The sequence below is a fragment of the Camponotus floridanus genome, unplaced genomic scaffold, assembly GCF_003227725.1.
Source record: "Camponotus floridanus strain SB8 unplaced genomic scaffold, Cflo_v7.5 scaffold3, whole genome shotgun sequence".
NCBI lineage: Eukaryota > Metazoa > Arthropoda > Insecta > Hymenoptera > Formicidae > Camponotus > Camponotus floridanus.
In genome coordinates, this window is record NW_020229436.1 from 4,779,731 (window position 1) to 4,795,489 (window position 15,759).

At 33.0% G+C, this 15,759-nt stretch overlaps 1 protein-coding gene across 4 annotated transcripts in view; it reads right to left on the reverse strand.

Annotated features, from left to right (window-relative positions):
- Positions 1-2,586: 2,586 nt before the first annotated feature.
- The window catches only part of LOC105254376 (slit homolog 3 protein), a 100,180-nt gene continuing 87,007 nt past the window's right edge, over positions 2,587-15,759 (reverse strand). For 3 of the 4 annotated variants that reach the window (XM_025410007.1, XM_025410006.1, XM_025410005.1), the window contains 7 exons: positions 8,388-8,994; positions 6,363-6,585; positions 5,984-6,123; positions 5,527-5,679; positions 3,884-4,064; positions 3,558-3,697; positions 2,587-3,294 (listed from right to left, as the gene is read on the reverse strand). In XM_025410007.1, coding sequence (XP_025265792.1) covers positions 3,029-3,294; positions 3,558-3,697; positions 3,884-4,064; positions 5,527-5,679; positions 5,984-6,123; positions 6,363-6,585; positions 8,388-8,748 — 1,464 coding nt within the window. In that variant the 5' untranslated portion in view covers positions 8,749-8,994 and the 3' untranslated portion in view covers positions 2,587-3,028. Of the gene's footprint in view, positions 3,295-3,557; positions 3,698-3,883; positions 4,065-5,526; positions 5,680-5,983; positions 6,124-6,362; positions 6,586-8,387; positions 8,995-10,299; positions 11,280-15,759 lie in introns of those variants that run through there. The other variant, XM_025410004.1, reaches the window with a different exon arrangement.

Consider the following 15,759-nt stretch of genomic DNA (forward strand, 5'->3'; position numbering starts at 1 on the left):
TTAATTTCCGTATGTCACGATCTACTTCCGCTATACAAGGATAAATGATTTATTTCAAGAGAGAAGATAAATATCCTATATACAAGTCAGGAATTACGCGTCTATGATTGTTTGTCTCGCAAGCACGTGCGTGGCATGTGACGCTTCCCTTTTGCAGGGTGATGCAATTTTAGCGCACATGTATGGCGAAGTAGCCGAGTCGTAAAGCGGACGCAACGAGGCGTTTGAATAACCGCGTTTGTGCTCTACCGACACTTTGACAAGTGTCAGTTTCCTGCTGGGAGTATTACGTGTCATCAGCACAGTCGTTATCTCATTTCGTGCGGTCGGGTCTTTGCGAATCGAATTAAGTATCGGGACGATCTCAAGATGTTAGCGACTGTCATGCAGCGACATTCCAAAGGAGAAGTTGATAAGAGACATATGTTGTATGAATACATTTTCCACGCGATCATTTCCTTTCAAGCCTCCCACAGTATCTAATTAACACATCTTAATAGAACAGTAGTTATACTTTTAAAAAAATTAAACCAGGAGCCCCAATAATTTTTAATAATTTTTTCTAAAGTAATAATTAATAAATTATTTTGTCTAAACTAATAATTAATAAGTTAATAATCTCTTAATAATTTTTCTTTTATAATGAATATGAAAAGCATTCGTTCGAATAATTTGTCCACTAAAAGAATTGTTGGACGATGAATAAAAAAATGATTTAGTAGCTTGAAAGTCTCCGGGAAGAGATCATGACATACGGATGAAATGCGAGCATCATGGAGATATGCCGGCTATTTGCAACACCGACTATTGTTCAACAGGAACGTATTGATATGTATACGACGAGCGGCGCGAAATCGCGCCTGACGGCGATCGACTTCCGGCCACTCGAATCCGCTAGTGAATATACTACGCCTCGCGCCGCGAGCTTAATAACAGATAACCACGAAATAATTGGCAACGATGCTGATATGTAACGTTCCGGTGAAGAAACCTCGCGCGTTCCTCTCGCGAGCGAGAATTCTTCGGTCCACTCGTCGATCGCACGCGATCGACATTCGATCTTACACGGTAAAAAACATTTTGTATTTCTGTTAAAATTTCCTCGTGTAAAAATTTTTGTGTTAAATTTTTAACATACTTTTATGTCAATATAACATATTATCATTGCGTTATTTTGACATTGCTGCGTTGAGTTAATGTTCACCGTTTCTAAAAGTTAAAACAACACAATTAATATGTAAATGCACGGATTTTTGATAAAATATGTTATATGTTAAAATGAACAGATAAGTGTTATTTTTCTCTCTATAACAGTTTTCATATGTTAGATCGACATATCTTTTCTGTTATTTATTATAAAAACGTAAGAATAACATTTTCTTTTAATTAAATTTAACATTATAAATATGTTAATTTAACATAAACTTTATTTCCAGATAAAGTTTAAGCGTTACTTTTGTGTTAATTTTTAAACATATTCCAGATAAAGTTTAAGCGTACTTTTGTGTTAATTTTTAAACATACTACTTGTTTATTTACATACTTGCCTTCTGTTAAATTAACATTAGAGTGGATAAATTGGGACATGTGAAATATGTTAAATTTAACACAAAATTTTTTACTGTGTAGCAACCGCTCAGATCCTGTACCATCGAAGGGTGCGAGAGGAAGTAACGTCAAATCGCTATTGTATCCCATTACATATTGTTTCCGATAGAAATCTGACAAATTATCGAGCAGCAGGAAAACCTGCTGCTATTTTATCATTTACTATGCAGGTTGCGGTGGGCGCGATTCAATCGTAAAATATCTGAGCGTGCCATAAATAACAGTGATATTATCAGAAATAAATCCGCCCTCATAGCAAGTACATCTTCTACCGTCCTGTCATTAAAATTATCTAATCATCCAACGTTTGTGATTATCATTTTCAAGTGGAAAGGGATTGCTCATAATACATACCGCGATCTGAAATTATCGCCACGATTACTTTTTTTTTTAATAGTAATAATATTGTTTCGTGAATTGCTATCGTTCTGCGTTGATCAAGATTTCATGTAATCAGTCTGCTTAGAGGTGCACCGGACAATGTTTAAGCATTGAAATTAAACTAATTCATCTTGTAGCTCTTCTCTAATTTAGGAACAATTAGATTGAAATCTAAATGTTTCGGCAAACTGACAATGGACTAAATTGGAGGATTTTCCAATAATCCGGCTAGAGGGAAAAATCTTGTGAAGAGACCGGAGGAAGGTATCCAGGAGAATTTAAAGTACTCAGTTCTCAAGAGAGGTCGATTGTCGCAATTGCACGCGATATTATTGTCCATGTGCGATCGCATGGACGCGTGTTTGTACAGAAGAAAAGCAAAACGCGATCAGCTATATATTTATATGTACGTCTAATATGTCATTCCGTACGTGAAGCCGACGTCTGTCTTTCTGTGCTCCTGGGAAATAAGAGAGCGATTTTTTTTTCAGAAGAAATCAATCATTCCCGTCACATCGAACCGTAGTAATAATTCGTTCCCGTAATAGTGCTTTCCTCGTCAATTGGTTTTTACCCGACTCCGATTAAAATCTATCATATTCGGTCGTGATGATGCGTCAAGATTTCGCGTCGAAGCTCGCTTACGTCATTTTTATGACAGGCCACAACTCACTATGAGTATATTAAATTATTGCGCGCACGATGGTAAAGTTTCACTTCGGTTTCTCTACAAAAGACTGGCTTACGTCGACGAAGATGTTGATCGCGGAATCGTGACACGTCTCCGCTATCGCGTCACGATTACCTCGAAAAGGAAAGGAGGGAAACAAGCGAGGAAAATCTCTCGTGTCATGAAAACTCACTCTCTCTCTCTCTCTCTCTCTCTCATTAAACTTGAATAACAAAACCGAAAACTCATCATGATTCGCGACGCTTAATGCAAACGTTGATGCTAAACGTAATCGTTAATCCCATCTCGTTGGCGTCGAAAGGAAAAGTCTATGGTATTGTAATCGCGAAGTAGCGCACTTTCGCCGGTTTACACCAGAACGGCAACGAGAAGCAACATCGGTAACGCGTCGACGTACGTTTTACATCCGGTGCTCGACGACGAGTATTTACCGGCATTTTTGCCTGTGCAACCCATCCTCTCGAGCGGAATATTCTGCACGGAGTACTCGCGATGCTCCGAAATCATCGTGCAGATCGTTCGCTTCTTTGACATCATCTCGTCGTCCTTGTCGCGCAGATTCCCGAGCCATATGGAATACCATCGTAGATCGCAGTCGCAAATCAGAGGATTATCTGTGTAAAAGAGAAATGGAAAGGAAAAGAGATAAAAACGAGTAAAGCTGCGCGAAATGTATGAAACACTCGAAAAGTAATCTGATGAGTTTGATAAGACGCAATCTTGACAATAAAAATGAGAATTTTTAGTTAAATCGGAATTATATGAAATAATTATTTTTTAAATTATTATTTTATTCGTTGATTATTTTCTATTTTTTCTACTATTTCACATCAAATTTGTACTGTTTACTTGACAATAATAGAGACATTTTTGTTACCTGTTATATCAATATGGCGTAAAGTGTCAACGATACTTTCTGTGACTTCTTCTGAGATATGTTGGAGCTTGTTGTTTTGCAAATTCAAAGTTTCCAGCGAATTAAGGTTGTCGAATACCAGAGGCGGAAGAACTTTAATCCTGAAAAGATAATGTGATGATGCAGAATATTTTATATATGCTAGAGAAAGCTTTTTTAGCATAATATTTCATGCTAACAATTACGGATTATTTTATTATTAAACTGTAAGAAATTAATTTCTAATGCACAATAAATTGATTTAAATGTGACTTAAATTCTCAATATATGAGAGAAAAAAATATTACATATTTTTCTGCAGATTAAGGAAAGTAATGGAATCTCCATAGCCCGTGAAAGCGTCCTCCGGAAGTGAAGTAATATTATTTGCCCGCAAATCAAGGTGACGCAAGCGATGCAAACGTCGTAGAGCGTCGCTCGGTACCGAATGTAAATTATTATCTCCTAATCGTAAATATTGTAAATTTTCTGAAATAAAAGATTGAAGATTACGAGCAAGAATATATGAAACAGAACGTTAATATTTAAGGGATGCGAAGATAAGATTAATTATTCCAAAATGTTTCGTTAAATAAATAATTTTCTTGTTTATCAGATTTGTGAAAGAGTTAATTGATTTTCTCGTTTAATGGCAGACATAACGTAATTAAAACAGTCATGCAAACATATATTAGAACGAATGTAAGAGACAGCAATCTAATTCGCAGTAGATAACTTTGTAAGAATTATATAAGAAGCATCAATAATAATCTTCGAAAGTTATGACATGCTCAAACAAATTTCTTTGGATGGATTATAGTTAGTTATAATCAAATCAAACTCGTAGCAGCGAATAAAATCAATCGCGCGCGCGCGCGAGAAAAATTTACTCAAGTTAATCAAATACCTTAATCGAAAGCTCTAATTGGATCCGTCATAATGAAATACAACATGCTTTCTAAATAAAAAATTGTTTTTTATTTTTGGATGATAAAGAGCTAAATAAAAAAATTACAAATATATATGTGATTCAAAATGTACATGTGTAAATATTTATTTCTAATGTAAATTATATTTATCATATGATATATATTTTAATCTTTGATTTAAAGATGATTTTAAGAAAAATAAAAATATATAATGATAATACGATTTTTAACGATAAAATATTTTGGTATATCAAATATAAAAATATTTAACTCAATATCAAACAGATATTTAATTTAAACTTGTTCAGCGTTTATTCGATCAAATCATTTGTCTTATCGATCGTAAAGCTAGCAATGTATTGTTCGACCGAATCGTCGAAAATGTCAATACTGTTCACTCGTGTGGAATATCGCTTTGTCGAAATACTATCTTGATATTCGAATTCGTGTTTATGGGATGTAGCAAGATGAAGGGTTGTTTGTAAAGTGTCGTTCGCTCGTTTATATCAACATCCAAAGGGAACCGATTGCATCGCGGTACACGACGAGCGGTCGTGGCACACGGTAAATTTAAATGCTAAGCAGTTGTGACATTCGGAACGATAAATAAAGTAGAACGTGATCTACAAAGACCACGAGAATTTCACGGTACAATAAACATAAGATCGCGCGAATTCCGCGACTGTATTGAAATCGAGTATCGGGATTCGATTTATCTCTCGATGTGATGTGTATACAATTTAAATTACTTGATAAATATAAATAAAATGTAACGTGACAGTTATTTATATTTTTCAAATATACAACAGATAATATATCTCTTATAATAATTTCTTACACATTGAGCTGTTAAATTTTTTAATATTTTATTTAATGAAAAAATTATGAAGAATAGTAATAAATTAAAGAAAAATAATAATGATAAAAGTTAAAGAATAATAATAATTAAACATTTTAAATTCACCCGTATATATGTAGGGTCAATGAATTAAATAACTATTTAAATTATAATTACAATATACCTTCTAGACCGATGAATGCATTGGGATCCACATGGGTAATTTGATTTCCGTCGAGTTCCAAAGAATTTAATTGCGTCAAATGGGAGAATACACGCGCCGGGACCTCGCGCAAGTGATTGTGCGCCAATCCTAATGAATCGAGTGCTTTCAATCCTGAAAGGGCAAAACGTTTTGTCGATGAGTCTATTTCATTTAATTGTATGAAACATCTGTAATACATGTGCCTTCATTAAAGTCGTTTTATTTGTGTCTGTAAATCGAATGCGTGACAGATTAAAAAAGTTGATTAATCGAAATTGAAGTCGTTATGCAAAAAGGAATCGGAGAATTAATTGTAAAAATATGTTGTTGCAACTTTGTGTTTTTAAGATATTACGTATGTTTTGAAATAAGTCTCGTACGAGATATTTAAAAAAAAATACGTTTTGTAAAATAAATTCAATACTCGATGCTTTACCTTCGAATTCGCCTTCTTCTATAGTTGTTATGCGATTTTCTTGCAATTCTAATTTCTTCAACAACTCTAACGAATTTAAAGCTTGAGTTGGGATCCTCGTAAGTTCATTTCCGCCTAAATTAAGCCTCTTGAGTCTCCGGCTAGAAACGCGAAATTTAAAAATCCACTCTTATTTTCTTATAATTAGAATATTATAGTTGGAATATTGGCTTTTATTTTTAATTCGCATAATCTTATTAGCTATTAACTAAGCAAATATAATTTTAAATCTTTTTTTTCTTTTTATATTTTCGTTTTATAGTGTTAAATAAAAAAGAGCTTTTGATTCTATTTTCATTTTCTTAGACCTCGCAATATATAGATAGTGGAAGAAACTTACTTATCGAGTCCTTTGAATGCATCTGCCTCTATAGAAGATATTTTGTTTTCATACATCGTTAGGATTTCAAGTGTATCGAGACCTTCGAAAGCTTTGTTGTGCACAACTGTGATTTTGTTACGATTCAAATTCAAAATCAGGAGATGATGGAGGTCTCTCAATGCATTGGATGGGACACTACTCAGCGAATTTTGGGAAAGATCCAGCTGTGTCAATCCCGTTCCTGCAAGGAAGTGAATTATTCAATTCTCTATTTGCATTTACCTTCATTTGTATAAATTATAATTCGATCGTTTTCGAATTTCTTTCAGATATGTAAACTTCCTACTTCGTAAAAAGATTTTATAGAATAGTAATTACGTATATAATTAGTACTATCTGAGATTTATTACGCTTCAGTCTCCTTGTGTCTTAAGAGAATGCGAATTTCATTGTTGTAGATAATCATGAAGTTGATTGATATATAAAAACAAATAATAAAAGTCATATTAAAATAATTTATAATATTTATTTATGATTTATCTTAGATTTATTTGTTTTAGAAATATTTATATATATGTATGCAGATATATTAATGCACAAGAACAAAAATAATTCAATAAACTTTGCAAAAATTAATAAATATTTTTTGCAAGTGAATATTGATTCTGAAAGACTAATGATATGAAGAATTTTTTTGAAAAATCGTATATTTTATATGCGATTAATTTATCATAAAATTGGGGATGTGAAATCAATTCTCACTAGAGAAAATAACATTCTCTATATTTAATATACTTGTGACGTTGCGAGTCTTAAAGCGATTGAGCGACACCGAGATACCTTGCACCGAGTGTCGCATTTTCATTAAGATATGTGGCGATCACGCGATATCTCGACTCTGCGGCAGCTGTAAAAAGAACGTATTTTCTAGTCCCTTACAGTAATTTATTCCGAATCTGCGTGGCCGCAAACGCGCGCCACGGCGGTTCTAAGTCTCGGAGCTTTAAGAGATATAAAGGCGAGTTAAATTTCCAGCCGGCTTTAACGCGGGCCTCGCGTGACAGCCCCAGTACCTCAATGTTGGCTTTAATATAAAAAACTGATCTTAAATCTTCCATGAAAGTCTTTTGACGCCAGAGGATAGCTGTTGTTTTGCGTCGTAAAAAAATGTTATACTGCATGGAGTAGTAGCGTAGCTTTTTTCATCACTTCATGTAGTGACGTGCCTTGAAATTACGGCTTCGAATATTTTGTTGATATACACATTTAATGAAGAAATTTTTTTCAGACACTATTATACATCTTTGAATATGCTCTAAAAAATATTTGCATATACATGCAAATATTTGCATATACGACAATTTGCGTATACGAGTATATTGAATTATTTAGAAAAAGAATTATAATTAAAATTTAAAATTACTATATTGAACATATGTGATATTTGATTTAATAATTTTTAAAAATAAAAATTTAAATGCTCCAACATTTAGGATCGAGTTGGTTGCGCAGCAAATGTATAACGAGATGTTTATTGTATGATTGACAATATCTATCTATATAATAGCAAATGGTTCTAATTTAATTCATTGCAATCTTGTTTTGAGATAAACTCGACTTGATAGATTTCGTAAGAATCTAACCATTCCAGAAAAGACAAAATTATAACTAGCACATTACATTTTTAAAATTTACAGAAAATTCTCTAAAAATAAAATAAAATGTTATATTAACAAATAAATATAAAAACACTTTTTATATTTTATTACATCTAGTAATTAAATAAGAATTCAAATGCGATTAATTTTGGCAGGCGATTATTGTGTTTCCAAATATTTTATATTTTAAATTTTATATATTTCAGTTAATAAAATTACATTTTATTCTATTGAAATGTAATTTTACATAGCTTTCTATATATTTAAAATTTTTCTTTTCTAAAAAAAGAGAGATGAAATACTCAAATCTCACATTTCCTTCTAATTTCCTATTAATATTTCTGCTTTGTTCACTAAATGAATATTATTAATTTAATAAACTTACCGATAGAACTAAGGGAGGATTCCTCGAGCACCGCGAGGCTACTATTATGGATGGTGAGGTGGCGTATGTCGAGCCCAAGGAATACGTATCCCTGCAACTTCGGCAGGTTGTTGTGCCTAAGTCTAAGATAGAATATCACGATGTTCGGCTTAGCTTTAAGCACAGACATGGCCTTGCTGATGTGTTGCATGTCGGTGATCTCGCACACAATGTCCAGGCCGGATTTCTTCATGTTACAGTAACAGGGCGAGATGTCGTTGTGGGTCGGACAGACCAGCGATATTTGCGCCAAACCCGTCGCTAAAACGAGGCAGAGCAACCACACCAGCCGCCACACATCCAACAGACCGTGCTCCCTCATTTTTCGTACGACTCCACACTTCTCCCCCGACTTTATCACAATAGCCGATCCTCCCGGACCCTCCCTCTCTGTTTGCCCCCCGTGCCTGTCTCTCTCGCGTTCACTCTCGCTTTCGGTCGGCTGCGCGCCTCTCTCCAATCTTCCCCTCGCACCCACTCCGTTCCTGTACCTGCAGCCTTAGCTACTTAGCCTCTGCTCTTCTCATATCCATTGTTCGCTCTGCCACGGTGTACCAGTACACCGAGTCTGCAAGCAAACGAAAGCTCGATAAGTCCCCCTCGTTTATGGAAAGGAGCAAGGAATATGACAGGGAGAATCTAATTTATCGAGAACAGGGAGAAGTTAATACGTGAATACGTCGCGTATTATCAAATAATTTTTCGCTAATAAGGTCTAAGAGAGAGAAAATGTAGCATCTGGTTTAATACAGGGTAGACCTTAATTTTTAACTATGGTATCTCAAAAGGAATATATTTCCTACTTATTCGTATTACAGCATTTTGTCATCTTGTTATGGAAATAATAAATTAGTTCGATTATTTTTTTTTTACTATAACGTGATAGTAAAACCTATTTATTTATTTATATATGTGGAAAATATTAGCATGGCACGATATTATTGCTAGAATAGAACAATATTCAGTCCCCTTCGATTTAATGTAGAATCAATAATTATATATTTGTACAGAATAATGGGAAATGGAAATTTATCGGAATTATTATTAGCGCAGAATAACACATATGTTTGATAATGCAATAATATATGCGAATAATATTCCGATCGTATTAAAAGTTTATATTACGAAAAAAATTCGTATACTTGCATAATAGTCTACTTATCGTCGGTAGCTGCGTAAAACTCTTTCACGCATGAATATTAATAACTGCATGAAATTTCAGTATCCACTAATATATTACATCCATTAATATATTACGCTTGAAATTTTTGATAAAATCTTTAAAGTTTCGGCACGTTACAAAATTATAATCTCCCCGTATTTTACATGCGTTGTTGCAAATTTTCATATTAACCCAATTTAGGGGTAAATTTGGGGATGAATTTAACCCAAGAATTAATTACATAATTATATTTTATATCGCAATTAAATAAATTTTGCAAATTACGATTTTTTTAAGTAGTACAAATATTAACATTTTATCTTATAATTAATTTTATATCTTTTTTTATTCGATAAAAAATATATAAAATATATATTCTAAGCCTAACTGCAAAGATATGCAGTTAAAAGTCAAACATTTTTTTAATGAATCGATGATCATATTTTTGCCAAGAAAGAATTGATTTCATATTTATCGAAAAATGCGTCTTTGATATTATTTAATATATTACATAATATATCTTAATATATTTTTTAAGTAATATATCATTTAATTAATATATTTTACATATATAATTAATTAATATTTTAATATATTATTTTTTAATAAATATATTATTTAATATATTTTTCTGAATACATGACACCGTAATACGCACAATCGTAATACGCACATCGTAATAATACGCACGTACGTAAGCATTACACATACCGAGCCATGCGGCGGATGTCGTGTTTTCTTCTAGCTCGTAACACACTCAATGAAAGACGTAAAATGGAGCGATGACGTGTGCTCGCGTGATCACTAGGCATCGCTTTCGATGTCACTATGCGTGTCCGAGAGTTCGATCGATCGAATAATCGCAAAAATGCGCGATCTTTTTTTTTTCAACACTCTCGCATTCTTATATCTCGTTACGCAACAAGTGCATTCGAGCGACGCTGCAAGGAAGAGTTCGCGGTTGTCCTCGAGAAATTTCTCAGTCTATCTAAAGCGAGCGTTTTGCCACATCGCAAAAAGATGAGAATTGCATCAATTTTATCACCTCACACGCGCGTAACGGGCGACGCTATCGAAATCACTCTCCCGACGATGGTATCGCGAACGAGCCTCGAGCCATAACTAATCCCGATCTCGTGCAACGAATACGCCATCATCGTAGTCGCAGCTCACGATCCCATTTCGATCTATTTTCCCGATAAACACCTCCTCTCATCGCATACCCATCTACGCGGTCGCAAACTCGATCGAGAAAATCGACGCTCGGCTTCCGCTATCATCCGCGAAGTAATCATTCACTGCTTCTCCATTTGATAGTAATATCCGTGCGTCGCGTTTGCCCGACGCAAAATTGCGCGTCACGATGTCATCGTCGGTATCGTTTCCAATCGACGATCGATCGTGGATACCGGCGATTAGTTAGAATCAAATTCTCTAATTTTCCGAAAGTGACACATCGGACGTAACGCGACCCTTCGTCGTCGATATCCGACGCGATCCCCTTTAATCCGCCGTTGAAAGTACGCAGGCGCGATCAGCGTGACTCCGGAAGTCGATGGATTCGGAAGGATACGATGGACCACCGTGATGACGGAACCGACGGTGTCGATAGCGAAACTATCACTAAAGACGGACTCCTGGTCTGGGACGCGGAGGCGCGTCACAGTTCGCAGAGCTCGGTACTGCGTTGTCGGTGACCTGCGTGCCCGTTGACGTTATCATTGCTCGACTAATGGGAACTAATCGCTTCCGGCCTAGGGATCATGGGATCTCGGGACCGCGAGATTATATCGGCCAACGCCATCGTTGCGCTCGTTGCGATCGGATAAAATCGCATACAAAGGATTTATGATCTCTAAAAATAGAGAAAGAAATAGGACATGGTCTGATGAAAAATCGAATATTTTTATCTATGCCCAGAAAAATAAAATGTTAATTATAACATTTTCCACACGTGTCCCAGAAAGTCCGCTATAAATTTTAAATTAAAATAACTCATTCATCATATGTTACTTATTGACAAACTAAAAATGTTCAATAATTGTCATAATACATTTATTTTTATTACTGTGACTTTAAGGATATTTTGTACTTATTTTCAAAGTATTGAGAATTTAATGAAAATTGTACAGAATGTCCTTACATATGTTTAGAATCTTCAGTACAATTTTTAAAACGATTCACTAAAGCGTTCACAAGTAAAGATTTTAATTTGCACCGAATTAACATGTTCTTATGGAAAACGTATAACCACGTCGATTCAAATGACAAAAACACATGGAAATAATATTCAGAATTTGTTTAAAATTTGCAAAAGTGTACATACAGAGGAAATTGATCAAATAATATTATACAAGTACTAACTGGTTAATAAGATATTAAATATAATTCAATGAAATTAGCCATGTATTTGACACAAGGCGAAATTCTCTGCCAAAAGTTAATCATTTCGATTAACAAAATTCGGAATATTTCAATAAAAACGTAATAAATATAAAAAAATATATCTCTGCACTGTTCAGGCAATTTCTATATATATCTCTGCACTTCCAGGCAATTTCTCAAAATACACCAAAAGTGGATATATTCGTCAATATTGATTTTCAGCTACTTTTTGCTGGGATTGTACATACAAAGCATCCTTAAGTGTAATGTAACATACAAATTAATTAAAAATTACATGAAAAAATAGTTATAATAATTCATAAGAATTGTTGTAGGACATTAACATATAATAGTAATTATTTTGATTTAAATTATTTGTAATAGAAACATTTGATTTTAGTAAATTTGATTATTTTGTATGTCAAAGTTCAAGATTATTTGAAGATTTATTTTAATCTTTCTTAAAATGTTAAACTGATACTGAGACATATTAATTGTTTAAAATGAGATAAGTTAAAAATACTCAAAATAATATTCCATTTCTAAGAGACATATATAAAGTGTCAAGTTATAAAGGTGACATAAATGTAACACATGAAAACGTTATAAAAATAATAACACATAAGTTGCATGTTAATTTTACATTGAAGTACTAAAAACGTGGTAACACAAGAAAATTTTAACACATGGACACACACAATTTTTTGCTATGGGACTTTCCCATACGAAGACATCGTAATATTACTTTCGCGTTAATGATCTTTTCTTTACTTCGTAATACTTCGTAATATTCGTTATATGAGAAGGTATACAAAGTCCTCTTTTTTTAAATCTCCCAGCAGAAATCTTGTTAGAGTACCTATCAATATCGAAAATTAAAACGTAAAGTATATACGCTTCTTCAGGCTCTTGTTATTTTTAACAACAACGTCATTCTGCAGATTATACTTGGAATATGATATCGTTTACTCATGTTTTTAGTGACTTCAGAATTTTTTAAATGTGTGACATAGATAGTTATAAAAGGGTAATCGGAATTAGTTTTTCCATTTACTTTAGAAATGTAAAATCCTCTGAATAGTTTATAAATAAAACCTTGCAGTACGTTTTTTGCAAAACGTTGAGTACGTTTTATATATATGTTAGCTTTTTTGTTAATTTTAGAAACGAAACGTATGGATGTCAGAATAAATTTATACTCGGAAAATGTAAAATTTTAATACAAATGTCGTATACAGAATGAATAAATCGATATATGCTCTGGCTCTAAAAAATATATATATATACTGAATATCATTTTATACATTCCAAAGGCTGGTTATGCAATCTTTTATTTTTATAAATTTGCAATAACTTCACAATTCTAGTATTTTCAATTACATACATAATATATTAAATATATTAACAAGTATTTTACATTTTTTATATATGCAATTATTTATTACATATTTTTAAATTACATTTTTCTATTATGAAATAAAAAAATATGTAACTGAGAGTTAAAATAAAGACGTATTAATCTTTCTGTCTGTCGAAATTTTATACTTTCAAATTAATCAAGGTAATATAAATCGCCTTAGGATCGGATAATCGGTCCCATTCGCTATCTGTAGACAATCCGTTTCCGATCAATCTGTCGAGTAATGTCGTAATTATGGGCGATTAAGGCAACTTTTGCGATCGAAAGATGAAGAAAGACCGAGACGATGCATTATTACCTATTCCAAAGACCTTTCTGTTAAGGTGCTCCTCTAGGAAATTCGAAACCGAGATGAAGGATATTGCTCGACCGCTAATTGAGTTCGGTAGTGAGTTGTATTCGCGGAAAGGAAGATTCAATTGGGAAAGTATTAAGAGCTTTCAGCTTCCGCTGTGCCTGATTTCTTCTAGGAGTGACGCTTTCGCGTAATATCTGCGACTTAACTTCCATCCTTGTTTAACGCAATGAGCGTAAAGTACGGAAATTTAACGGTAGCCAGAGTTGAGGATTAAATCTAGGGATTAATAATTTTATGGTGAAAAGTGACGAGGAAATTAATATCGAAGGAGATACAATGGCAAGCGATAGCGATAAATATAATAAATTCTTGTTTCGCAAATTTTTTAATCCTTAAGGGAGGAACCTACTTTAGAAGCCCGAAAAAAGGATGATTTTTAAGAAATTTTTTTTTAAAGGAAAAATAAGAGTTACGTTTTTGAGACTTTTAGTACGTTTTATATAATATTTGAACATATATACAAATTTTTTCAATATTATATACAAATTTTTTCAATAAAAAAAAGTTAAATTTTCGTTAAATAATTTAATGTTAATTTTCGTGCTTCGTCATTGGAGTTGCGCCACTGTGTAGAGTATAGCGTCTTCAATTCTTGTCTAAAAAAAAATCCAAGTATATTTTTAATTTTTATATAATTTTCCTAACATTCCTAAATAAACCAAAAAATTTTAAATAAGTATAAAAATGAAATTTCTGTGTAATTTTGGTTTTTTTTTTTAGACAAGAATTGAAGACGCTATGCTGTAGACAGTGGCGCAACTCCGATGACGAAAATTAACATTAAATTATTTAACGAAAATTTAACTTTTTTTTTATTGAAAAAATTTGTATATAATGTTCAAATATTGTATAAAACGTACTAAAAGTTTCAAAAACGTAACTCTTATTTTTCCTATAGAAAAAAATTTCTTAAAAATCATCCTTTTTTCGGACTTCTAAAGTATGTTCCCCCCTTAAGTAAAATAAATAATAAATGTGCACAATATAAGCTGGATTTGTTTCAAAATACGTCGTCTTATAGAATAGATTCGATGTGAAATATTCTCTTTCATGAAGCACGAATTGCGGAGATAATTCGGACGGGAATAGTAATTAGCATATGGAGTGTTGAGTGAGAGGGTACGAGTCTCTTCTGTTAATCGTTTGACATCGCCAAATCGATTCGTCTTTGCTCGCTCAACAATAGTTCGCTCCGTTTTGTTTGTACGACGACTGGCGTAGAATAAATTGTACAATCTAACGTGAGAGAGAAAAAGAGGGGCACTCTATTAAATTGAATGACGTCGACACTTCGATAACGTTGTTCGAGTAGAGCTCACGGCGAACGCTTTTTTCATTTTCCATGCCCGGTATGCTTACGTGATTGACTTTCGTACCGTAGAAAAAAAAAGAGAAAGACCGAAATTTAATTTGTCGAAAACCACATGTTTTCATTCTGGAAGAAGATAGGTGATACAACAAGAATAAGCTCGCGTAATCATAATAATCTCAAATATAATTTGTATTGACCGAAAAAAATATTTTTCTTAATTCACGATTAATATAAAACACATGATGTGATTTATAATATCCAAACATGTTTGCGATTTCGCTACATTATGATTAAATTACAGAATCGTACTTCATGACTTTATCTTATTAACAAACCCGAGTAGATGCTCTTCTCTCAGTTTATTTATTGCGATTTTATTTGCAGGAAATATAATTTTTTTATTAATTTTTATTAATTTTTTTAACAGATTATATTAAATGTAATTATAAATTTTTATAATTATAAATTTTAATATCAAACATAATATACGCGCATAATATTTAATATTATTAAACTGTGATGTAGTGATAAGCAAATTGCGCCTTTTTGCGATTTGCGATAAGTTGAACGATTACAAAATGTTTCTTTGCACCTCGAGCATTGTAATTATTTACAATTTACATATTCAATCATGTGGCATGCCTTACAGCTTGGTCATGTTTTCGATTTCGTTATATTATCTTGCGATGAGCCACA